The 27280-nt window shown below is 37.3% G+C and overlaps 1 protein-coding gene across 1 annotated transcript in view; it reads left to right on the top strand.

The window, feature by feature from the left end:
* LOC306877180 (ephrin type-A receptor 3-like) overlaps positions 1-26383 on the top strand; it is a 127364-nt gene extending 100981 nt beyond the window's left edge. Inside the window, exons 12-18 of the mRNA XM_079428757.1 lie at positions 1528-1589; positions 5273-5482; positions 9221-9370; positions 11808-12001; positions 15722-15877; positions 21413-21505; positions 23195-26383. Coding sequence (XP_079284883.1) covers positions 1528-1589; positions 5273-5482; positions 9221-9370; positions 11808-12001; positions 15722-15877; positions 21413-21488 — 848 coding nt within the window. The 3' untranslated portion in view covers positions 21489-21505; positions 23195-26383. The remainder of the gene's footprint in view (positions 1-1527; positions 1590-5272; positions 5483-9220; positions 9371-11807; positions 12002-15721; positions 15878-21412; positions 21506-23194) is intronic.
* Positions 26384-27280: the final 897 nt, after the last annotated feature.

The following is a 27280-nucleotide window of genomic DNA, read 5'->3' as shown; positions in this document are numbered from 1 at the left end:
ATCACTTTGCCAAATGATTTCAGGTATTTCAAGGTCTTCACAGCAAAATAACCAAAACCCACAACGACACTAGCCAAACAAATAAATATAGTAAGCAATATGACAACAACGGCAGATCATTTCCATGTTTTTGCCGCAAAATTATGTTTTATTATGTACGGAAAGCACATACTCTATCTCTCTCGCCCTCAAACATGCACATACATACAGTTTGCGCACACGTTAAAAATACACGCTAATGTTGTAAGCGCTACTCTGACGATTTTATCCAGTAGCCCCTCACTGCAGAACAAAGATCCAGGGGGCGGGGTTGGATCTACATCTAGGGGGTGGAGATTGGTAGGTTTAGGGGTGAAGATGGGTGGGTTTAGGGATCAGGGGGTGGAGACGGGTAGGTTTAGGTCTATGTAAGGTGGGAGGAGTTGGATCCAGATAATCCTAGTAATAGATAATGAGTAATCCTACTCACAATAGCGTTTTAAGTACAAAAACCGGACAAATACCTTGAAATACATCATCTGATCGATGTCTTGGGGTGTGGCAACCGTACTATAACGGAATAATTGACTCCGGGCCGTTGAATTATTAGAAAAATAATGCACAACGGCCACTCCGCGCACTACCTCAAGTGTGCATTATTTTTCTAATAATTCAACAGCCCCTTGTCAATTATTCCTTACATTATGTTTTCTCATAGTTGTATTTTATTTTATCAATATTTATATTTTATTTTATTTTATTTTCCATTCAAAAGTTTTGGGTCATATTTATATATATATATATATATATAGAGAGAGAGAGAGAGAGAGAGAGAGAGAGAGAGATACACACACACACTCACACACACATTTATTTATTTATTTATTCAGCAAAATGGTCATAAAATCGATCGAAAAGGTACAGTTTTAGACATTTATAATACATTTCAAAGATTTCTATTTAATATAAATGTTTCTGGAGGACCCCGTGACACTGAAAAATCAGAATGAATTACATTTTAAAATATATTAAAATAGTACAGTTATTTTAAATTGTCATAATACTATATGACAGTTCACAATGTTCACAATATTTTACTGTATTTTTTTATTAAATAAATGCACTCTTTGTAAGCATAAGAGATGTCTTTCAAAAACATTAAAAAAAACCTTACTGACCCCAGACTTTTAAACGTGCTTAATTACCATGAAAATAATGCAAAAACTGTTCTTGACAGGTTTCATGACCCGTTCACTCATAAAACTCTTCTTGACGGATTCAGCGTCGTCATTGAAATAACTTTGAAAGTCGTCATGCTATCTAAACTCATGGGTCAAATTTATCCATGCCTTTGAATGCATTATATTTTTCTCTTGAAATTTCTGTCTTTGAAGATGTTTTCTTTTGTCCAACATTAGCTCATTAATTTGCAAATTGGGTAATTCAACCTTCCAGCAGAAATGACACCACTGCAGCAAAGCACAGCTCAATTTTGGCACATCTTTGCTCGATTAGACTGAGACACGTCTGAATTTTCTCTCTCCTCAGGTAAACCCGTGATGATAGTGACCGAGTACATGGAGAACGGCTCTTTGGATGGCTTCCTGCGAGTGAGTGTGACACTGAGCGCATTTAATGAGACTCCATTATGTATGATCAGAGGAAAAGCACAGAGGGCTCATCATAAAATCATTTAAAAACCCATCTGCATCTTAGCTTCTCCTGCTTCCTCTCACAGTACCTGCTTATCACAGCATGCCTGACATTCTCCCAAGCTCTCTGAACATTTCATTCTCATTTATACAAATAGACACAAAATGCTCTCTGCTGGCTCACCTGTCTCTCTTTGCTGCGGAGAGATTAGATTTTTTTTTACGGTGCCTTTGTGTTCACAACGCTGCCCAAATTCATTACATTCGTATTCGCAGCCGAGGCCTCTTTAAATAGACACCGACACTACCTGTGTTTCAAACGCTTTGTAGTGTCAGGATTTCACTTGAGCTTATATCCACAATGGCCTCATTCTCTCACGCAGAACAGACCAGGCTTGTCTTCAGAAGAGAGAGCGGATTCGCTCACGCTCAGACCCAAAGCGGCACTGGGGAGACTGGCGCGCCGCCTGCCAGCCTGGCCGTGCCAGTTAAACAGACTGGGCATGCTCTGTCCTTCAGATGACTTCTTCTTTGCCCGTCGCTCGCACTGTGGAAATAAACAAGCAAACAACAGGCTGTGGGACGGCCCATCTGAAAAGTGCTGATAAATGCGCTAATGAGCTCATTAAATGGGTCAGCTTAACCTTTGGCTGCGGCCGTCCTGCCTTGGCTCTAATACACCTGACATATGAATTTATCAGCCTTGTGTCATTTTTCAACAGTTTACCACCAGCAGCGCTTGCCAGACAGTCTGCTATTTGGAGAACAAAATTCACACGCCAGACTTTGATGCATTGGATGGACCTCTCACTCGTTAAAATATCTGAAAATGTGGAGCAAATTCATTTTTGTTCAGAGAGAATTTATTGAGAGATGCACAAAGGGGTCCAATGTAGAGTTTCTAAATGTCCAGTGATTTAGACTTGAGCAGTACAATGAATAATACATTTACAGTGATTGTAGCAACATTTGGGTTATGGGAGTAAAATCACACTTATTTTAATTAATTTCTAGCTCAAATGTGCAAACCTTTTAAGACACAATGACAGTAAGCTCTGGCCTGATATAGAATCCACAAGTTGATGTTTTATCAAAAAAAATAGTTGAATAGTGAAATTTATAGTGGAGAACTACATTACCCATAATCCTGAAGAAAGATCCACCAATCAGAGAAGTCAGTGTTACCAGAGAAACGTTGTTAGAGTATATCTAATAATATTTTGTAAAAAACTTTAAATGTATATTACATTCAAAAGTCTTATTATTGATAATAATTTAAGTACATCCTTTCCTGATTTTCAAATACTTTTATGTCCATTCAAAGTTTGTATTGTTGTCAGAACATGTCCAAAGAAGAAAAAAAATCCAGAATCAAGGCCAACGAAAAAGTGGACACTAACGGCTCTATTGAAATGAGAATTCAAAGGCAGATTATTAAAACAACCTGAGCAAATGGAGTGGAGTGAGCAGGACCTGTACATGTGTCTGCACAGGATCCCACTCCCAGAAACCAGAGAAAAGTTGCAGTGTTCTGCAGCAATTTCCTGCGCACTGCAGCCTGGCCTGCACTCTATCAAAGAGATCTGTCATCCTCCCTCCAACGCGTTTCCTCGCCACTGCTCATGTCACTATTATTAGCAAGCCTTTGAACCTCTCCCAGCGCCATTCTCTTCCAGGTGGTCCAGGGTTATTTTCATCCAAACTTAGTTTGTATGCAGTGCATAAACACTCACATAGAAAGAAAGTGAAAATAGGGTGGACAGAGACACGGAATGAAAGGGAGACTCGCATTGGACAACTAGAGGAACAGTTCAAACAATAATAACGATTTTGACATTGTTTACGTCTCATGTCGTTCCAGAACTGTTTGATTTTCTTTGTTCCGTGGAACACAAAAGCAGACAGTTTTGGAGGATGCACTGATTTTTTTCTATGCAATTGGATAGTATGGTAACCAGAGCTGTCAAGTTCAGAATAACCAAGTATCATGAAAGTTGTTCATATGACCCATGCTGTATATTAAGTCTTTTGCGATAACAAGATAGCTTTGTGTGAGAAATAGACTGAAAGAAGTGATTGACTAAAAACATCTTTGACATCTGCCCTAGCTTTTCTTGGTGACTTCATGAAAGTTTATGAGAGAAGTGAATTTGTGAATAAATCATTCAGACCAGATTTCTGAAACTGGATCAAGCAAATTATAAAAAAAAAAAAAAAAAACACACAGACTTCAACGATTCATCAACAAATTTCATATTTATTCTTCTAGTTAATAACAACGTACATTTTCTAATCTATGTTTCTTATCTATAGTTATCATATGACTTCAGAAGATTTTAAATATAATGCATGAGTCCTACAGACTACTTTTATAATAGTTTATGGTGCATCCTTTTTAAAAACTTGAAAGCTCCAGTTTGCATGAGAGTTATTAACTTTAAAACTAAAACCAAACAACAAATCAACAAACAAAAAAATAAGTATTGCTTGAAATAAAATAAACATTAACCGATATAATATAAAACATTACATTTAATATATATATATATATATATATATATATAAAAAAAATTATGCATTCTTTCTTTGCATAAACAGTTGGCTGGTGGCAAATCTTCCAAAACACAATGACGTAGACTTTAGGAAGGCATGGACGAGTCTGAACTTTTATTTAAGAATATCTTTTTGAGTTTGAGACTTTAGTCTTTGCAACTTTATGGATCAAGCTGCATGAACAGCTTGTAACACCCCAAAGACAAAGGAAAACTTATCACATTATATGACCCTTTAATGTACTAAAATAACTAAAACTAAATAAACTAGATACGACTTAATAAAACGTATATAGACATGTTTAAAAATAATTAATTAATTAATTAAATCACATCAAAACTACTCAATAAAACTTAATAAAAGCTCATTATATTTAAAATAAAAAAATTAATAACAAATAAATAAATAAAAGCACAACAAAACTACTACATATTGTATTGAATTATACAAATAAAATCCTCAAAACATTCACAAAATCAAAATATTAACAAAAACTGTAATAGTAAATCAGTAAAACTAAAAAATAATGGTTTGCATTTATTTTAACTGCTTGGAAAAGAGTAACTAGCACATTCTTCAAAATTTCCTCTTTTAGGCTTTATGGAAGAAATAAAATTAAACCGATTTTGAGCTACTATACATGAAGATGAGTAAAAGTGTTTTTGAGTTTGCCTGTTTTTGGTATAGAAAGCCATTTCTCCAGAGCTCCCTGACAAATCAATGCTATCTCACTCATCCGGCCAGTCTTTCCCTCTCCTACTGAAGCGCTTCCTCCCCTGGTGTTTATCTCTTAAGTCCTGAGCATATCATTCTTCATATAAAAGGCCTATTCACATGCACCAGTGTAAACACTGCGAGCCTGCCAGTGGGCTTCAGTTGCCGCACACCGTGGATTGAACCAGAAAAAACAGTCAAACGCTCCTATTTATTAAGTCAAAGATCTGCTGCTCTCAGCAAAACCATTTCATGAGTGCTTTTGAGTTAGCTCATGACAGATGACTTTGTAAATGTCAGGCAGTGTTTTGAGATATGAGTCACCAATGTTCCATTGTGTTTTATGACTTTTCCCTTCTTTCCGTCTCTGTCAGAAACACGATGCCCAGTTCACAGTGATTCAGCTGGTCGGCATGCTACGTGGCATCGCATCTGGTATGAAGTATCTGTCGGATATGGGTTACGTGCACAGAGATTTGGCCGCTCGGAACATCCTGGTCAACAGCAATCTGGTGTGTAAAGTGTCAGACTTCGGCTTGTCCAGAGTGCTGGAGGACGACCCGGAAGCCGCCTACACCACGAGAGTAAGTCAACACCAACAGGAGCATCTGAGATTGCGAAGTCCATCCTGACTTTGTCATACAGCACAGAGTTAAATGGGCTTGATTAGGTCAGAAGAACTTCCAAAGGAATTTGAAGGAAAACGCAATAAAAAAAAATAATTTTACATAATAATAATTATTATTATTATGCCTCATATGAAAACATAAATGAGTTGTATACTCACATATTTGAATCATCTTAGAAGTTAAATTGAATATGTTTTGGTTGCTTTCTCAACTATTTCAAATGATATGTCTACTGAAGCTGATTTGAAGTTGAGAGGATAATATTGCCATGCAAAACTTTGATCATTTTATTTTATTTTTTACAGGAAGGATAGTAATATTGTGAAATATTATTACAATTTAAAATAAAACAAATTAATTATTTAATTTCAAATTAAAATAACAATTTCTGTTTAAATATAAGTAATTCTATATTAATTTAGAATTCATAATGTAGAATTAATATAATATATTTAATTCTCAAATAAATTTTATATACTATAATTTAATTTTATAGTTTTGAAAAAAAGTAGATTTTTACCCACTTTATATTACGTCTTTAACTGCTATGTACTTACTGTTATTTAATTTAATTTCATAATTTATTTCTTCTTTTAACATAAGTGAATAGTAGTTAAAGACTCCTATTATAAAGTGGGACCATATTTTTTTCAGGAATTTTTCAGGATTATTTGATGAAAGACAGAACAGCATTTTTTAGGCAGAAATATTTTGTAACATTGTGTTACAAAAAGTAAAAAAAACTTACTAACCACAAATGTTTAAATAGTGATAGATGGATAGATAGACATACATTTTCTGTGTTCACATAGTTCACAAAATTGCTTCACAAGGTTTAGATTTGTGGAATGAGAAACTATCTCAACTTAGAACATCTTTTAGTGCTTTATTAGCTAGCCTCAAACCAAAGGTTTTCTCTCAGCCATGATTAGACCCAGACACAATCTCTGCTGATTCTGTGGAATGATTTGAAACATGGTAAAATGTGTTAAAAAGAGTTGAGAGGACTAGACTCTTTTAGCAGCTGAAAACTGTCAGGGTTTCTATGAGAGAGGACTTAAATGCAGGATAGAGCTGACAGTTTATTAACAAAACAACAGACAGGACAAGAGATGGCGAGTAGGGAAGAGAACACGGTCCAGACAATAGGCAGGGAATGAATGACGACAGGCGGCCTAGGTGAGCGGCCACAGAGTCCAGTCCAGGATGGCAGACCACCAGAGAGCAGTGAAGGCAGCAAAGCTGGAGGCCGGAGGTTAGCAGCGGAGGCCAGACACTCCACTCCACACTAGTGATGTCACAGGCTCGGCACAGGCCTAGCAGCGTGACTAGACTAGACTAGACCAGACCAGACCAGACTGACGAGAGACTGAATCTACAAACAACTAGGTAACTGGCAAAACAAGAGGGAAAGGGAGAACAATATAAAAGGACAGGAGAACATGAGGAACACATGTTCTCAGACAAACAAGAGAGAATGAGAGGGACAGGTGACAATACTCAGAAAAACGAGAACTCCACAAGGAATAAACAAGGGGGCGTGGTAACAAGTAACAAGGAGGCAGGACAGGAGGAGCACATGGCAGACAACAACAAAGACAGAGCCATGTGCTCAAACACAAAACAACCGTAGAAACATGAAACACAGACAAGACCGACAAAACAGTGAGGGCAGCATCCTGACAAAATCATCAGAAATGACACAGTAGGGACAGGCTATGTGAATGACCAGCTTCCCAATTCGGCAGAAAACTACAGAGTAAATTGCATATGGGCCAGGCCATGATTGACAAGCTCACTGTCTCCTCTCAGCCAGCTTGTCTGATCTTCATTCCCTGGAATTAATAACCATATTCGTCACTCTCATTCTTAAGAGCAACATCCATTATCAGAAGAGATAACTAATGCATAAATACACTTAGAGTCAGGCATAAATCCACTGCATGTGAGGCTTTAAGAGATATTGCTGCTTAAATTACCAATACAAGTGTCACCTAACATAAGTGTTACACTGATGTATGGCATATGCTGGGGAGGGGAGGTCCAACATGTTATTAGTTAGATAAACCTAAATTTGTTGGGTTTTGCTTGTGTCTGACAGCCAACATAAATGTATGTTTTTACCGTTACAACTAGACCCCCCACCGCATCATTGTGTGGCTACAAGAACCTCGAACCCACAAGAATGCCGGCAACTTTCGCCTTCCCTTTCTATTAAACCCAAAGGATACATTGTGTCACATTTTACATTCATTAGCAGTGATCTTGCAGGGACTGTTTGTACACGCTCAATGGGGAGGCCAGTGCACAAGTGGGTTTGTTTTTTAAAGGCCTTGTGTTTGAAGAATTTGGGGTAGGAATGGTGTGACTTGGCCAGGTTGCTGGTTGACTTTGGCTCTACCCTATTCTCTCTCAGTCTACCTCCTTCATGAAGGTTGAGTGTAGAGTTACCCCAGCAGCCGAGCTGGGTAAATACAGATTTTGATCCTCACAGAGAGAGAGAGGACCTGAGCATATGAAACAAGCCCAGCCAGCTTTCAGAGATGAGGACAGGATCAATGAAGGTTGTGGTGAACCACAAACCAAGAGCAAAGATAGAATAGGTGGAGGAACCGGACCACTTGGAGAAATTAAAAATCGCAACATTCATTATGGTGGTTATAGGAAGTCCTGCCTTTTAGTTGAAAGAGCCAAAAGACTCGTTCAGTTGTTTTTTATGCCTTTAAGGGATAGTTCAACCAAAACTTTAAAACTCTGTCACCTGTTACTCACCTGCATGTTGTTCCATGTAGTTTACTGAAACCTGAGAAATTTCTGTCCCTCTATTGAAAGTCTATGTAACCAGAATGTTGAAGCTTCAAAAAGTTTGTAATAACATAATGAAAGTAATCCAAGTGGTTTAATCCATGTCTTCTGAAGAGATACATCAATGAACACATTTAATTTAGGTGCTTATTCACATATAAACACTGATCATTGCACATACATACTCTCCAAAGGGGTTATTGCAAAGGAAAAACGTTTTTGATTCCCAAAAAATGTAAGACTTTCTTAAAGACTTTCTTTTTTTCTTTTTTGTTAATGTGAAGAACATTTAAAAAAACTAAAATTTCCACTTTTCCACTGTAAAGAGCCTTTTGTGGATTGGAAAGATTATGTGGATGTTAAAGGCCAAAACCAACCTTTATTCTTATAAGTGTAGATTTCATCAAATATTGTAAACGGAAACTCAACCGTACTTACTTCACATGCTGTCTTTTCTTTGCAGTGCAAAGACCACACTAGATTGGCAAATCTAACCATAATTTGCTCATAATGCTGAATGAAGGGGCCCGCATAGAGCCAGGGTCCCTTGCACTAGTGGTGCAGCTAGAGGTTGTGTCAAAATCACATTAACACTGGTGCTGTACAGTCAGTTCCACTAACACAATCATATCCTAATGGCATCTCAGAGCTTGTTTCAAACTTTAAATTTCATTCATTAGATGCATGGCCCTCTCAGAAATCCCCCCTTCACCCGCTTTGACACCTTACATATGGCCTGTTTTAAACGCCAATGCATACAGATTACATGATTTGGCATGTGGACGTTAAGAGTGCGTTTGTTATTCAACTAATAGTAGAAATATGTATTTGGATATTGTCACAGATGGCAAAATGTTTCTTTGACTGATGGATTTTGTGTGTTTACAGGGTGGCAAGATTCCAATCCGATGGACCGCGCCAGAGGCCATCGCCTATCGCAAGTTCACCTCGGCCAGTGACGTATGGAGCTACGGGATTGTCCTATGGGAGGTCATGTCTTACGGAGAAAGACCTTATTGGGAGATGTCCAATCAGGACGTGAGTAGAACGGCTGTCAGAATAATCCAACATTTTGCCTGCCAAAATAGATCAGTGTGACATATGTTCGATTTGATTTGAGCCTTTTAAAATGTGCCTTTTGTATTCCACAGGAAAAATTCGCACAGATCCTGTTTTTCCATTCTACTGCACTACTTTTCTATTGTTTTTCTATGTAAATGTGCTAGACGGATTTGTTTAACCATAGCCCTTGTGTTTCGCATCTTTTGCAGTTTCTCACTCATTACACAGCGTTCTAAAAACGCAGAATTCTAAAAAGTTACAAGTTCAACTTTTAAAGTGCCCCTATTATGGGTAATGAAAGGTTCATATTTTGGTTTTGGGAGTCCCCAACAACAGGTTGACATGCATGCAAGGTCAAAAAACACTTTAATTTTCTTATAATATGCATTTATTTTACCTTATTTGCTCAACAACTCCCAAACGATTAATTTTTCCAAACGTCTCCTTTGCGTGACACTGCAGTGATTGGTCCGATCTCATTTAAAGCAATGTTTGTGAGCTTTTAACGCTCCAAAAGAATGAATTTGCATTTTCATTCGGACCAACATGAAAATCAAGATTTCCCAGGTCTGGTGTGCAACAAGGGGGTGGGCAATATGCTAGTGTTTCATGTCGACGTCAACATGAAACGGCTTGGGATTCGTTTTAAAAATGACTCGTTTCAATGATTCAGAGTCGACTCTTTCTTTTGAGAGACAATAACTTTTTACACGGTGCACTTTCAGTTTTAAAACTTTGCAGGATGTTTTCATTCACTTAGAGCTGTGTTACACACTGCATGAAAGGTCATTTTCAAAAATCCATAATAGGGGCACTTAATAAAAAAAAAGCATCTCACATTTTTCAATTACACATGGTTTTACTACAAATAAAGCCAAAAAAATATATAGTTAAACCATGGTAACTCCAAATTAACAATGGGTTTGTTACACAAACTATAGTTTAACCATGGTATTTGTAGTAAAACTGTGGTTATACAAATGGTAATCAATATGCCAAAAAAAAACATGCTTACTACACTTTTACAAAACTAAACCATGGTTAATTTTCATAAGTGGAGGCCATTTGCACAGAACACTTTCTTTTTTTTTTGCATTTAAAAATGAGAGACACAAGTCAGTTTTCAAAGCAAAAACGCGACACGGGGCAGTGGAATGGGGGGAAAACCGCAAGGTCTTGTTTTTTAAAAGTTGTTTTTAAAACTTATTTTAACTTAAGCACCGTGTTTTCAGAGCACTATATCATGTGTGAGATGCTGCAAAAGTCATACATGTCCATCTAACGTGTTTACACAAAACAAACTATGGAAAATTAGCACAGCGGAATGGAAAAACACGTTCTGTGTGAACGGCCCCTAAGTTTGGAACAACATGGGAGTGAGTAAATTGTCCTTTGGCAAACAATATAATTAAATTAGCAAGATTTTTCATGATCAACCAGCTACCAAGCTTATTTTGCATGGCTAGACTATCCATGCTGCTCTTAATTAATGAAAATGTTACCTAGCTAAGGCTAGCTTCACAAAGACTCACAATGAGCACCCAATGGCGAAAATGTGCTTTTCAATTCACAGGCAAAGAGAAACTATTATGCTATAATTCTTATAGAAAGATAAGAACAAGAGCCATGTGTGCAATTGTGGTAAATGTGTAGTGGTTTGTTATGAAATCTTGTTATTAGTTCTTTAGCGCTGACCCTGAGCAGTGGCCTCGTTGCTGCAGTTCAGTAACTTCACCCTGAGCAAATAAGGCCCTGAGAGTTTATTTGAACTGGTTTATGGCAGCACTGATGATCGAGTAATGAAAAGCAAAAGGGAGTTACAGATCTGGAGCACTTATGAGGCAGCTGATTTTGTGTTGTTGCATGAACGGAAGTGCTTTTATTTTTGTTTCATCCTACTGGATGGTGACAGTTGGCATGTGTGGAAGAAATATGTCCTCAGGAGCTCAAAGGACAGGAAATTTAACAAAATAGTTGGGCAAATTGCAGTGCCTCATCTTTAAAGAAATATTTCACCCAAAAATGGAAATTTTGACAGATTTTACTCACCCATATGTTGTTCCGATCTTTTATGTTTTAATTTCTTCTATGAAACACAAAAGGAGATGATAAGGTACGGTCACATTTATGGTTGTTAGCCAATTTTCACAGGCGAAATCCAGTCATTTCAATAGGAAATTAATGAGTGAGGGTGAAAAATTTCCCTACACAGAAAAATATCCCCATTTCGCAACAGATTCACATTGAAAACTGCTTGGTTTGGAAGTGACCTCTGTGTGAGTTGTGCTTCATTGTTGGAATATTTGGCAATGGACAATGAATCTGTTTTGCCTGGAAAACTTTGCAAATGTGACCGCACCTTCAGACAGAATGACAGAACGTCAGCTTAGCAATATTTTCTCATGTGCCTCAGGTGATAAAAGCGGTGGATGAGGGTTATCGTCTTCCCCCACCCATGGAATGTCCTGCCACGCTTTACCAGCTGATGCTAGACTGCTGGCAGAAGGACCGAAACAACCGGCCGAAATTTGAACAGATTGTCAGCATCCTGGACAAGCTCATCCGCAACCCCAGCAGTCTCAAAATTACGGCCAGCACTGCGCCCAGGTATGTCACCCAGGAGGACTGGCTCTGGACCGAGCCCTAGATGCTTGTTCGGATCCCAAATTGCCTTCTGCTGTTCTTCTGCTTAATGTCACGTTCAGATCATCTTCTCATGCTCCCTAATTAGAGGAAATGCTCTCTCTTCCTCCTGAACTCAAATTTGTATCTTCCCCTCAGGTCTAGATTAATCACACACTCCTACAGCTGGTCACATACAGTTATGACTGAGTAGTTCTTGAGGCCGCGTTATTTTCTGCAGATTATTTTTCTAGACAAAATCGGTTTATTTTTGGAGCCAGTTTGCAGAAACAGTCCTCAGTCAGACAGGCAGTGTTTGTGATAAACATTTGCTGACATCCTGTTTCTCCAGTATGTAGGATGTAGTACTGATGTTATTCAAAGTATTATACACAACGTGGTCAAAAGTTAACACCCCCTTGGTTAACAGATTTGCCAAGACCCCTTGATTTCAGTGAAATCTTACTCATGACATTCTAGATTTGTGTACTTTGTGGTAATAGTTTGGGAAAGGTCCTTTTCCTGTTCCAGCATGACAGTACCCTTGTGCAAGGTCTGTTTTGAAATGAGTTGACACTTTGTGGTGTGGAAAAACTTCCTGCACAAAGTCCAGACCCGAACCCCACTGAACACCTTTGCGATGAATTGGATTGGTGACTGTGAGCCACCAGTATCACCCAGTGTCAGTTCCTGACCTCACTTTATGCACTTTTGACCATATTGTTTATTTGTATTACAAGGCTTTTATGCATCCTGATGTTACCAGACCGCACATTCATCTTTCCAACTTAGAACTGAGAACAGGGTGTTCTACGGGGAGTATGTAGCAGTACTTCACGGTGTCTGGCAATTAACATATAATCTCAAAATAATTTTTCTCAAAATAAATTACTACTCTACTTTCCTCTGCTGCAATAAGACTCAATTCACTAGAGGGTTCGTCTGTTACGAGTTGCCCCGTGTGGTGTGGACGTAAGTGGTACAACCAGTAGCTCTATTATTATGAAGTATGTAACAGTGACTAATGGTTTCATAAGAAAGTGAAAATAGGTCCCAGGGAGTTAGCATGTAATTTTCCTGATTGGCTTTTAGCATGGCCGATTGGGGTCCAGCGCAGGGCCCAGATGATTTATGGCTCTTTGGGCGAGACACACTCTGAGGTTCCGCTGCCACTGGTCTGCAGTCACAGCTGCTTCCAAACCCTTGCACCTCATTTATCTACATGCCCTGCCTGCTAATGGGGTGGCATCCCAGACATTCTCATGGTTGGACCCTAGGCCTAAAGGCCAGACCCAGAGAGATGGCGTGCAGATGCTCGGAAGTAAAATGTCGGCACTCTCAGGACGAGAGTAGGTGCATGATCCCAGAGCCACCTCACAGCAAGAGATGCATTCTTGTCCGTGACGAAGCTACCCAGATGTTTCTCCATGAGGAACATCCTCCCTCCTTTCCCATCCCTAGAGAACTTTAAAAACATGATACTAAGCAGCCTCGGTTATTTAGAGGTCACTACACCAGAGGGGAGAGAGGAAAGCAAAAGAAAAGAGAGGGAACCAGCAGAGAGGCTGAGTGTTTACCTCTCTTCTTCCTCTCCCTCTGGCCTGTTGTGCTCCTGTCGACTGACGCCTCAGATCTCTGACGCCAGCAGCTGATGCTGTCAAATGTGTATACACCAGAGTTTAAGCTATCACTCATATACCCAACAACAAAGATTTTCTTTTTCACATTGTGAGTTTCTGAGTTGTGAGACATCTCTTGGTTTTCCTCTCTGCTTTTCTTTCCCATGTTGACCTTTATAATTACAAAGATAAATTATTTATCATATTAACATATTGTAGACTTATATCATTTAAGTAGCTGAGTGAGTCAGTTAACTGTGATTAATCTTTTTCTTATTTTCCGCATTTAACATGGTAATAAATATGTCAGTTCCATTTTAATAACAGAACACTAAATTATAGGCCCACTGGTAAATATTAGGTTCTGCAGTTTGTGTGGGTGACAATTATAGCATCAATTTATACTATATGAAACAGTTTTCACATTGAATAGCATTGGAAATACATATGTAGATCATGTAGATGTGTGTGTGTGTGTGTGTGTGTGTGTGTGTGTGTGTGTGTGTTATTCAATAATAATAATAAATAATGCTTTTTATTTGCTGTTTTTATGTGCCATAATTAAGTTTAGAATTTAGTTTTCTCTGACAAGTTTAATGAAACTAATTGTTCTTAAAGCTATTGATTTTCAGAGGTCTTCATTTAAGGTCTCTGCAGTTTCTGACAGACAATGTATGGGCATGCTAGATAAAACAGTTATGTTATACATGTAAGTGATCATGTCACAGCATCTGAAATCCACAATTCAGGTCCAATAGCACCTGATTGGAACCAGGGGAACAGACGGAAATGAGATTACAATTCCTTTGGGGACTGCTATTTATATTCATGTAAATAAACAAATTAAGATAGCAGGAAGTCCACTCAGATCCACATGTTCCCAGTGTTCCATTACTGTGTGATGAAAATAAAAGAATGATGTACGCTGTGTTGACTGGAAAAGAATGCAGAATGGATCCAAGTTACTTGGCAAAGAGGATCAGTAAGTGCTGACACAGCTCATTGAATAGAGCTGTCTGCAAGTACTGCACCGATGCACTCAGGATCTTTACAAATCCTTTCCTAGTGTCAGGAGAGAGTGGTTGAAGTTTATTTTTAACAATGTCTTTGATAATTTTAGTCTAACCTTCACAGTTTGAGCATCACATCTGTGTGCCAGTTGTTTTGTGAACCTTTCTGAATGTGATGCAGCTTTGTTAAAAGACTGTTATATTTAAAGATGGGACAGTGAAGATTACATTGGACTTAACATCAAACCTGCAGCTTGTTGCTATGTTCACAGCATTGCTGTATCTAATTTCACATGCAAGTTTACATAGTCTTAAAGGTACAGCAAGTACCAAATGAAACGTAATGAAACAAAAAGACAAACAAACAAAAAACAAAACAAAACTTCCTAAATATCTTTCTATAATATTTAGTTCTAATTTTATATAATTTATGAAGTATTAGGATGAATTTTAAAAGTATTACATATAAACATTTCCATAATGTATCTGCCAGTAACATGTTAAAAGTTTGTTCATTTAATTGAATAGCTAATTAAACGTCACTTTTATGTGCTGTATTTTTTGTGTAGGTTTTTAAACGCTTTGTTTAATAAACTGGCCTTTTACCCATGCAATAAACAATGGAAACTCGCATTGGAATGTGAACAATGGGAAGTCATCAGAAACAGAGATGTCTGTGTATTCGAATAAACATTCCTAAATATATTGCTTTCTTCCTACGGAATGCTTGCCATAACACAGATGGAGAGGATCAGTCCCACTTCTCTGCAGGTATTTCCGTATGGAGACCTTGGATGCAAGCTTGCATATCGAGTTTGAAGGCCTTTGTGTTTAGCCTTTGCTTGCACTTTCATAAGCTTGTTTTCTCCATAAATGACATTTGTCAAACGTAATGGGAATTGCAGACGGCCACAACTTCAGTGTTGTATTGTTTTCAGCATCAGCGCGTTGTGTTCTCTTAAAAAGCTGTTGTGTATTAGTTCTACAAAAGTAAAATTACTTGTGCTTAATTTCTGTTGAGCTGCATATTCACAATACAACTAACAATACTTTCTGTGTCTTTCATCTCTTCTCAGACCGGTGAATCTGCTTCTGGATAGGACCAGCACTGACATCACTTCCTTTCACACAATGGGTGATTGGCTGGAGAGTGCGAGGACGTTGCCCTGTAAGGATGCATTCAGTGGGGTCAGCTACAGCTCCTGTGATACACTGGCCAAAACCTCAGCAGAGTAAGAGCATTTTACTATACAGCCTTTCTCTTTTTTGTATTATAAAACTAAAATCTACACTACCGGTCAAAAGTTTGGAATAATACATGTTTTTTTTTATGTTTTCAAAAGAAGTATCATACTCCCTCAAATGCTGCATTTATTTGATTAAAAATACAGTTAAGACTATATAGTTTTACAGTTAAATTGTGAAATATTATTACAATTAAAAATAACAGTTTTCTATATTAATATACTTTAAAGTGTAATTTATTCATGTAATGCAAAGTTGAATTTTCAGCATCATTACTCCAGTATTCACATGATCCTTCAGAAATCATTATAATATGATGATTTGGTGCTCAGTTATTTACAAAAAAATTCAAAAGTTACATTATACATTTGTTTCACCAATTTAATGCATTATTGCTGAATAATATAATTTATTTAAAATTAATTACATTTTCAAATATATTGGGAAACAGCTATTTTAAATTGTAATAATATTTCACAATATTACAGTTTGTACTGTATTTTTTATCAAATATATGCAGCCTTGGTAAGCATTCTTTTAACAACATTAAAAAAAAGTCTTAATTATTATATTTAATAATAATAAGGATTTTTTTATCGTCAGTTTTGATGTGTTTAAAAGCACTTTATTTGGTTTGAGAGGCTCAAAGAAAGGGGGTGGGGGTTCCTTTATTTGGTCATTCTTCTATTATAATTTTCCCTGTGCTTAAGGGTTAGCATTCTGTACTTTTAAGTCCAAGGCAAAAGACAAGCGATATAATTTAAGTTTGTTGGCATTAAACAGTTGAAAACCGATGCAGAAGACGATGACAAATTTATTTACAGATCAGTTTCCAGTAAATGAAGCCCAGCTTTGGTTAATCCTTTAAAGGTGGCCATTACATTTGTTATTAATCTCCAGTGACAGTGCTTTAGTAATGTTTTCTTCTATTGTAATCCAATAAATGGAAGAAAAAAAACAAAACCTCTTTTGCCAAAAAATAAAAGTGCTGTCCGCCCATAATCCCCAGTCTTGGAAGCGATCTAACGGCTTGAGCTGTGCACATTCCCCTGACTCAATCAAATTTCTAATAATAAAGACCCTATTCTGCTCCACAGTGTGGATCTGCATTTATGGGAAATGCTTTGTAGATTATTATTAGGAACCTTGCCTTGCCTGGTTAGCATCTCCTAAAACTACTTTTCGATTCCAATGACGAGGTATTTGACAATGTAAATAATTTGGCATTCATAACTTGAGAATGATCAAAGGGCCGGTCTGGGAACAGTGGCAGTGATGTGCTGCATGTTACCCTTAGGACTAAACATCTAAACACTCAGCAGTCTGTAATTAAGTCTGCTTGTGGTTATATTTTGTTCAGATGTCAGCGTAAATAATCACATGCAAGTAGCAGCCCTCATCCATGACCCAGATTGACTTATTTAACATGCAGTTCGTCTCTCAGTGTTTGGCCTTCAGTAGTGAGTGGACACCACCACTCTTTGACTGACCACAGAGTTGAAACAATTATTTTTGTGAATTTTAATGACAAATATGTTAATTTATATGCTTTAACTGCTGAAAAGACCAAGATCACCATTATATATTAGGTTTTGGACAACTGTACTAACCTTTTCTGCCTACCCTGTTGAAAAAAAAAAAAACAGCATATGCTGGTCAGGTATATTTTGAAGCATTGTAGCTGGTTATAAGCTGATCCTGAGCTGGAGCTAGTTGCTCAGAACCAGTTTATAACCAGTCAAGACCAGCTTAAACCAGTTTATGACCAACTAAGGACCAGCTCAAACCAGCTACCATCATTCAAAACATACCTAATATACCTACCATACATATTACAGGGTAACTAGCTTAACCAAAAAAACTACCCACCAGATTCACCACTGACAGCATGCAAAATCAATCGGCTTCACTACAGTGTTAATTTTGGCAGGCATTTTTTATTTAGTCTTAGTCTTTATCTTGACGAAAATGCTTAATAGCTTAGTCACATTTTAGTCATTTGAGTCTTTCATAGTTTTAGTCTAATTTTAGTCGACGAAAAGTCATTGCATTTTTGTCAACTTTTAGTCATTATTTTAGTGAAACTGCAGTTACCAACATTTATTTTGGTAGCTATTTTATATGTAGTATTCAAACAAAAATAGTCAGCAATTCTTCTCTCTTTAGACCAAATCAATTAAGCTTATGAGAAATTTGAATCAAAGATTGAAAAACTGGAATAAATTTAAAAAAATTTGGTAGAGATACAAATTAAACTTTTTTTAAGATACAGTAGGTTTACTTTTATACATTTATTTAACATCTTTTGTTGGTTAACATTGATGACACAGATAATTAGGAATGCTGTCCATTTAAGACGGAAGATATGCATATAATACTGACACACATTCAGTTTTCACCCACCTGTTTACCTCACTAAAGCCATAACCGACTGTATTTAGGTGAGATACTCTGACTCTACACGATAGACATTTGGACTGCTGTTTGTGTATTTGAGCGCTGAGAACTGATCGCGCGCTATATGAGAACTGAAGAAGTGGAGCGTGCGATTCTATCAGCGCGATTCCGCCTATCCTGCCTTCACTAACTTTAAGTTAATCGACAACGAATTGTGACTCCCAGGAAACCTATCCCTGGTCACCCTATCCCTAACCCTTTTGGGTGCTGAGGCCATTGTTTCTGATCACTAGTTTGTGTTTTGGTAGTCTATCCATCCACTCCGGCTGCCATACTGGGACTAGATATGCAAACACCCCTTATCCAATGACAGAGACACATTTTGAAAGACAGTTAACTTAGCTAATAGGATGTATTTTGAATGTCCGGTAATCCTCAAATAACATTTTAGTCCCGTCTTGTCTTGTTAATTTCGTCATAGTTTTTATCAACAGATATTAGTTTTAGCTCGTCAACGTCTCGTCTTAGTCACAGAAAAAATATTTGTTGATGAACACTGCTTCACTAAGTTTTGCTAGTAAACAGCATCCATAAACTAAGCCAACATCAAACCATCACTATAACCAGCCAAAGCGAAACCACACCAGAATAAACCACTACTAACCAGGCTAAAACCAGCATCAAATCAGTTCTAGACAGCATATAAACACAACATTAACCACATAAACAAGCACCGAAGTAAAAGCACACCAACATTAACCACCACTAATCAATGTTAACCAGTGACAAGTCAACACTTAACAAGCATAACAAACAAAAAATGACCAAAAGACCAGCAATGCACCAGCATGGGAATTTATATTGGTCTTTTCAGCAGTACTGCACCAATTTGAGAGCCCTCGATAAAGATAAAGATTGACATCTTCACCTCAAAAATTGCTTCATAAAATTGTTCAAATTTAAATAAGCCATGTAAGCTATTGGCATTTAATAGGTCTACCAGGAAGATGAAGAATTGCAAAAGAGAGATCATTATTGGTGATTCAGTCATTACTTATCACTTTACTTGGTTGTGTTGTTGTTGGGGATATAGTAAGTTTACCAGATGTTTGGGCTCTTTCTGCAATTTCATGGTAAATTGTGCAGAACGTTAAGGCTCTTGAATCTATCATTGAAGGTTTTACCTTATTTAGCACAAGTCACATTAAAACAAATCTAAATTGATATGGCAGGCAGAGTGCAATAGTTATACTTTCTTGTGTCTTATTTCTGGAAAACAACACATTTTCTTTGAAAAATGGAAGTTAATAGAATTCAAATGACACTTTTTTCATATTATATATGATATAAATTGTCACATAATATAAAGCTCCAATTTTTTGTTTTGCTTGGTATACTTGAAAAAAAAAAACTAAAATGAAATAAAAAAAATGTGTATATTTTCAGTCTACTTTTATGTACTTATCAAATATGTTTATACTGACAAGTATACAGAAAAGTCAAAGTATATTTGGCCTATTATTGTGACTAATCTCTATAATTTAGTATTTTAAGTATGTTTGGCTTGTCATTGTGTTTACTCCTTTGACAGAATGGCCTATTAAATATGTCTTCTTTTCTTTTTAGTTCACTGAAAGAAAAATTACAAATAGTAACTATACAAACTATTAAACTGGTTTACCGAGTGTATACTTCTAAAATTATTTTATAAACTAAAAAGTGAGCTAGACATACAGTATTGCTAGTAAACTAACAGTACACCTATAAGTTTACTTGAAATATAGTTCACAGAATGGAAAAAAAGAACTTAGGCTGCGGTCACACCTGGCATTAACATGCAACCTGTATCCAGATGGTGTCCACATACACATTGAAAAGACAAGTGTAAACGCACTTCTGATCAGAATGTTATCCAATCAGCGTGTCCTGGTCCAGTGGTAGTCGAGGACGCATTGTGATAGGATCTCAGTGTGATGTAAACACAATCCAGCCATTGTGTCTGCATTTGCAGGTTGATGTCACGCAAAACCCCACTCCCTCTCACCCGAACGGTCACAAGAAAGACGGAGAACACCCGTGTGGAGTGCTACTGAGACTTGTACACTTATCTTTGATTTGTAAAATGTCTCGTGACTGAAAATTATTTTCAAAAGAAAACCCGCCACTTCAGGTTGACTTGAAGGGGCCATTCTCTTGAATTATTCCTTTTTTTTTTAAAAGGAGCTTTACTTAAAGGGTTAATTCACCCAAAAATGAAAATTAGTCCATGTTTTACTCACCCTCGAGGCATCCTAGGTGTATATGACTTTCTTGTTTCAGATGAATCCAATCGGAGTTATATTAAAATTGTCCTGGCTCTTTCAAGCTTTATTATGACATAGGCGGGTGGTAGTGTTCAACAGGTCAAAAGTAGTAAAATAAAGCGCGCACATCCATATTAAAACGCGCATCGCACGGCTCTGGGGGGGTTGGGGGGGAGTAACCTCCTGTAGCGAATCCGATATAAAAACGATAGAAACACCTTTTTCTCACTTCTGCTAACTGTCGTAGGCGGAAGCGTTCCGGCGGATGACGAAGGACGTATGTGTCGCGTAAGCGCCGGAGATTCGTGACGAACGCGGAAGCACGATGGAGAGAGAACAAAACAAAACACCGGTCACGAATTAGAAGTACAAAACGAGGATTTGTAAAGAAAAATGTAGGAGGATTTTGATATACAGTAAGCTAAGAGGAGACTGGTTTTCCTTTGGTAAAGTAAAGAAACTTTGCTTCCTTTGCTCCTATAAACAAACATTAGTTTTTGCGAGACTCACACGTGCATGCGCTGCGCCTAAGTCCTACGTCATCCACCCGGAAAGGCAGTCTCTCGTGAACGTGCATGTGACAGATATCGGAAGTTACACAAAACAGTTTATATCATTTTAAATATGGATATTTTTCTTACAAAAATTCGGTAAATTTGCTTTATTAAAGCTTGAATTTGACTCTGTAGTAGATCAAACAACTTTTGTCACACATAAATGTTGTAGGCCTGTCTTGTTTGACATTGTGAGTGTTTGTTTGGCTGATGTCAGTGCATTAGCAGCCTGTGTATCAGTCAATCTAAAGCTGTATTCTGCCCATAGAATCTGTCTGACTGAAGTCAGACCAGCAGCCACGTGCCCTGAGTGGGAGCCGTCCATGGGAATTACAACACTTTAAAGCTTATAGACTGGATGGTGGGTTCTGATCGTAGCTTTTCTGTTGCTGGCTGCTCCCTCGAGCTCTTGCTTGCGCTCATGTCCAGATCGGGACTAAATCGCTGCTGCAACTTCTAGAAGTGTTTCTAACAGAACTCGTGCATAGGTGTGCATAGATTGTAACTTAAACCTGCTTGCACTAATATGCTAGAATGATCTTCACTGCACAGCTTTTGCATCCCTTAAACTGACAATACTAAGAAAAATGATTTTTTGTTGTTGTTGTTTTTTTGCAAAAGCTTCTGTATTTCAGGTGTACTTTAAAGTGATTGGTTTGCCACATTTTTGCAATGTCGGATCTAATGGGAAAAAAACGTGACTTAATATGAGTTTTTGTAAAACCTGAAATAGGCAGTACAAATTGCTTCAGTTTCCAGAAGAAATTAGTTTAATTTTATTTTATACAGAAGAGGCCTTAAAAAGGCTAAACAAGACAAGCATGTCACCAGATAATATTCTAGCGACTTAAATACCACATACAGGAATAATTTTATCAGCCTAATTAAATATAATTGTAGACCTAAAATTCGACCAGAGAAGAGACCACTACAGTATATATTTTCTAATGCATTTAAACCAGTAATAATACATACAGGCAATTCTGTCCATTTCCCGAGAGTGAGTCAAACCCAAAACGCAATCTCAGTAGGTCTTAAAATAGATATACAACAAACTTTTGAACTTTTGTATTTATCAAAGAATCCTTTAAAAAAAAAAAAAAAAAAAAAAAGGACAGTTTCCACAAAAATATTAAGCATCACAATTGTTTTCAACACGATAATAAGACATGTTTCTTGAGCAGACAATCAGCATATTAGAATGATTTCTGAAGGATCATATGACACTGAAGACTGGAATAAAGATGCCAAAAATTCAGCTTTGCATCACAGGAATAAATTACATTTTAATACATATAAAGAAAACATTTCAATTTTATAATATTTCATAATATTACAGATTTTACTGTATTTTTTATCAAATTAATGCAGCCTTGTTTAGCATAAAATACTTCTTTGAACAACAGTGTATATTATGAACCCATTGAGCAGAACAAATTTTACTCATTACTCCTCATAACCTTGTCACAGTAAAAGTAAACTGCTTTTTTAGCACCACTACCACCATTCCACCTGTGAACTACAGTGACAGTGAAAAACTTACAATGTGCAAAAACGCATCTAGAGTCACGTTTTTCCTATGAGACCAAGTCGGATATGTGCACATGGGATGAACTCATCCATATGGTAAGTCTGGAGAGTCTATCCATGACTGTAAATAATGCAAGCTCCTGTCAGCTGTTGCATGGATCTCATTAAATGAAAAATGTCATTCTTTCTCCCTCTGGGGTAACCCTGACAGTGCTGTTCCTTTCAAATTACAGTAGAAATAACAGAAAATGAAGCAGCTACTCCAATTTCTCATCACAGGAAGCTGTTAATCAGCCCAGTGTTTAAGTTATAACACAAAGTCTGTCACGAGTCCAGCTCCTCAGCTTATTGTATGCGTATGTCAGCATGGTGTCCTCGTGGAATACTTCGGCCTACATGACTGACACAAGCGGTCTGAGGCAGAGCACCGCTGCGGGCTTGTCATTAATGTCACCGTATGTCAAACCATGAGCGCAATATTACCCGTCCTCACTGTCTCTCTCTCCTCTCTGACACGCAGGGACTTCAAGAAAGTAGGTGTGACGATCGTTGGACCTCAGAAGAAGATCGTGAGCAGCCTAACATCACTTGAAACACACTCAAAGAACGGTCCAGTTCCTGTGTAAAATTAAAAACGAGCGACGGAAATGAAAGACACCTAAACGAGATCAATGCTGCTTTGGCTTTAACAGACAGGAAATAGATATTAAACGAAAAGAGGAAGTGGAACTACAATTCTTGAACACATGTGCGAAGCAGAACAACCTTCCTGGAGAAAGATCACGTCTTCCCGGGCACGAGGTGCAAAGACGATAAGCGCGTCTCCCAGCGATTACCGGCGAGAGAGGAGGATGAGCAAGGGCCTCGTGTTTAGGAGTCTACGGTCACGCCACATGGCTCCTCCTAGAGGATGGAAGCCAGTCCGATCCAAACGGATTTAACAAAGAGCTCTTCACATGTGGCAGGGGAGCATTAAAAAGCCTTCAGGAAAAAACTTTGCATAAGCATCCGTCTTCCTTTTGGAAGGTAGCACTTCAGAGAGGCAATAGCTTGCACCCCAGAGTTTGGTGGTTTCTTGTAGAAAAGCCCCCTTTAATTCTTCTGAAGAACGGCAGGAGAAATACAGCTGGTTACTGTTAGAGCAATCTGGTGATACTTGTTGGGATCTGACATGTTTGGCTATATATTTGATAATTAACCAATAATCTGCAAGTGCAGAGAGCCATTCTCCAGAATCAGGGATGGAGTAGCGGAGACCTTGGGTAAACATGCCATTTTAAAGGTTTATTTGTTAATGTAGCCCATGGCACATGTTTGTTTGCACCACTGTGTTCAGATGATATATGAATTCATTATCAAATAAAAACAGTACAATATAAAGAAAAGAAACTGTTTACTAGAATCAGTAACAGTCATAATACATCACTTGAGAAAAGCAGACAGAACAGAGTGCTGATGTGTTTTTGCAGGCCAACCCAAAAGTTAGTATTACCCACACGACTTTGCCAATGGTTTTTGGATTATTGCAGAAAATATGCTCTTAAACCACCAGATCTTATTTTAGGCATTTAACAAAATGTCCATTCAAAAACTCCATTGACGATGGAAGCGGAAGTGCTAAACTTGTTTCTGAGTTTTGACCTGCAGATATCTGTCATCCCTGCAACTCTCTATACCAGCAGGATTTGGACAAAGACGTCTCAGATATTATGTATATGAGGTAAATGGGCTTTGTTCAAAATAAAATACTAGCTTACTACATACTGAACACTCCCCGTTTTGTTTAGTATGTGAAACAAAAGATTTTGGAACAACATGTTAAATAATTGTTCTCACATGACCTCTTCTTGGTTAATTCAGTCACATCCAATTATCAACTTGAAAATAAATCAGGTTCCTTTGCATGTTTAATCCAATTATGTGTCAAATTCATACTGAAATCATGTTGACGATTTCAATTTGACTTGCTTCAACTCAGAAATGGCTTCACTTTTCGTTTATCCCTACAGATTTGTCCCATTCCAATCACCTGATTACATTCTGGCAACACCTACTTTTCACAATCCAAATCAGTTCCCAATTGATTAAACAAAGTCCCACCTTCCATTTTTTCTTGTTGAATATCCTGGAAATCAGATTATGGAAAGAAAATAAGTCGTGAATGTCACTTCACATGGAGTTTAACATTTGGCAACCAATCAAATAATGAGTCAAGAAAGATAATTAAATACCACTTGTGATTTTATCTTATTTCGAAATTAGTTCACCCAGAAATGAACATTTGGTCTTCATTTACTCACCGTCATGTCAATGCAGAACGTGAAAGAAGATATAATGAGATTTTTTTAAGAAAAAAAAATTAATGCAATGTGCAAAGTCAAAGTGCACCAAAACTGTTTGGTAACCAACATTATTCGAAATATCTTTTGTCTTCCACAAGCAAAATAAATTCATCAAGTGTTGGAACTTTTTTAGGTGAACTATCCTTTTAAGTGCAAACCCCAACCTACAGATGATTTAATTGGTTGAATCAATCAGGCAGTCACCGGTCAAGAAAAGATCAGACATTTCAGGCAATCAGTGCTGTTGACAAGACCAATGAAATCCGCAGGGCAGAGTTTGTGCTGAACTGGTTTGAGAAAAAAATTACTCAAATATTAGAGCTACTTGCATTACTTAATTATGCTAGAAATGGGAGATCAAATCAAGCACGTTGCATTGTGGGATACAGTATTCTGTGCAGCTCTGTTGAATACTGCACATTTTGCCTGGAGATTCCATGCATACAAAACAGTTGCATACTGTGCACAGTATATAATTGTGTACTTCAGGAGTAGTAAGAGTAGTATGGTAGTGTGCTATTCCGTACATTACCATGCTCTGTGATTTCCTGTAGTGAAGTCCACTTTGAGATACGGACTATGAAATCTTCCAGAGTTTCATGTGGAGGGTTATTCAGACAGGACAGCTGTGTTCTGATCAGGTATCATCAGTCTTCAAAAAACAAGTCTTAGTTTGAGACTGAATATGGGCTTAATATCATTATCCGAATATTTTCTTAAGACATCCTGATCTTAAAATCAAAAAGAGCACTAATGGTGCAGAAATGACGGTCTGACCATGTACTGCACTACCTTATGAAGGAACAGTCCATTTTTCCTCTTCGTCCCTTTCATTCTGCTTGTAAATGTTGCTTTCTCCCTGCTGTTAGCATGTACATATGTGAACCGGACCTGTAATGATAGCAGTGGTGACTGTAGAGGTACTATCATTTACCCGGCCATCCCTTTGTACAAATGTCTGTATGTATGTATAAAAGAATGAACAAAATATCTGTGCAACCTTTACAAAAATCCTTTGTATGATATTTTATGTTATTTTGTATTATATTTGTTTTACATAAAAACAATTATAATGACTTATTTATTTCTTAACTACAAACCACCATACACAGTGCAGTTTTTTTTCTAGCATTCAGTAAGTTATGACGGTTATGTTTCGACCCTATCAGTGTTTTTATATTTTACTTCGTTGAAGATGTTTTGAAGAGCAATATTGTTTTGCATCCTGTTCCCCTTCTTTAGATTGATGTGTGTGTATGTGTGTGAGTGTGTAGATGGCCTTGTCTACTAATGAAAATGATTTGTAGTGGAAACATTTATATTTTTATAATAAACATTCTCAAAATATTTTCTAAAGAATGAATGCTAAGAAGAAAGTGTCTCGCTTTGGTGTTTGTTTTGCTTACACGGACACACACACACCCATTCTGATACAATATTTTTTTCCATTAAGCTACTGAAAAATAATATTCAGAAAAGACTGAAAACACCTCACTTTTATGATTAAGATTTTTATTTGATTTAATCAATTGAAATTAATTTTAAAAATGAATGAATGGATGAATGAACTAACAAACTAAAGGTAAAAGTGTTAGTTATAACTGTCTGGAGATTGTAATAAACAAGAAAAACAAATTGTTATATATTGCAAAATGTTTAATGAATATAAAATGTCAAGCGGTGTAACAAAGTATATACACAACTCACAAAAAGTTAGGGATATTTGACTTTTGAGTGAAATTTCAGAATGCATCTAAAATGCACTATAACTTTTGCAGGTGAACTTAATTTGACCTTCTCTAAACTTTTGAATACACATGTCCAAAGTTTCAGAACTTATTGCATAACATGCTGTTCTCTAACAAGGTGATTAACCGCAAAAGTCACAACAAGTGTCTGATCCGTGAATTGACCACTTGGTTCAATGACAATTTGTATTTAAACAGTCCTCTTCATCTTACTGTTCACATTTTGACATCATGAGACCAAGACAACACCTAACAATCAACAGCTTGATCAACAGTAACTTGAGCAACAGTACCTGGCCATTGCGAGGCTTCAAACGGGATGTTCTCGGAGGGAAGTTGCCACTGAGCTTAGAGTGTCACCGAGTGTTATCAGCAGGTTGCAACAGAGACACAAAAAGACTGGAAGAGTCACAGAAAGGCATAGAAGTGGACATCCTTCAGACACATCCCATGCTGATGACCGCTTCATTGTGAACATTGCCCTGCAGAACAGGGTGACGAATGCTACTCAACTCC

Source organism: Barbus barbus, assembly GCF_936440315.1.
Source record: "Barbus barbus genome assembly, chromosome: 11".
NCBI classification, from domain to species: domain Eukaryota; kingdom Metazoa; phylum Chordata; class Actinopteri; order Cypriniformes; family Cyprinidae; genus Barbus; species Barbus barbus.
The sequence above is the reverse complement of the archived record's forward strand: the minus strand, read 5'-3'. Positions and strand labels throughout refer to the sequence as shown.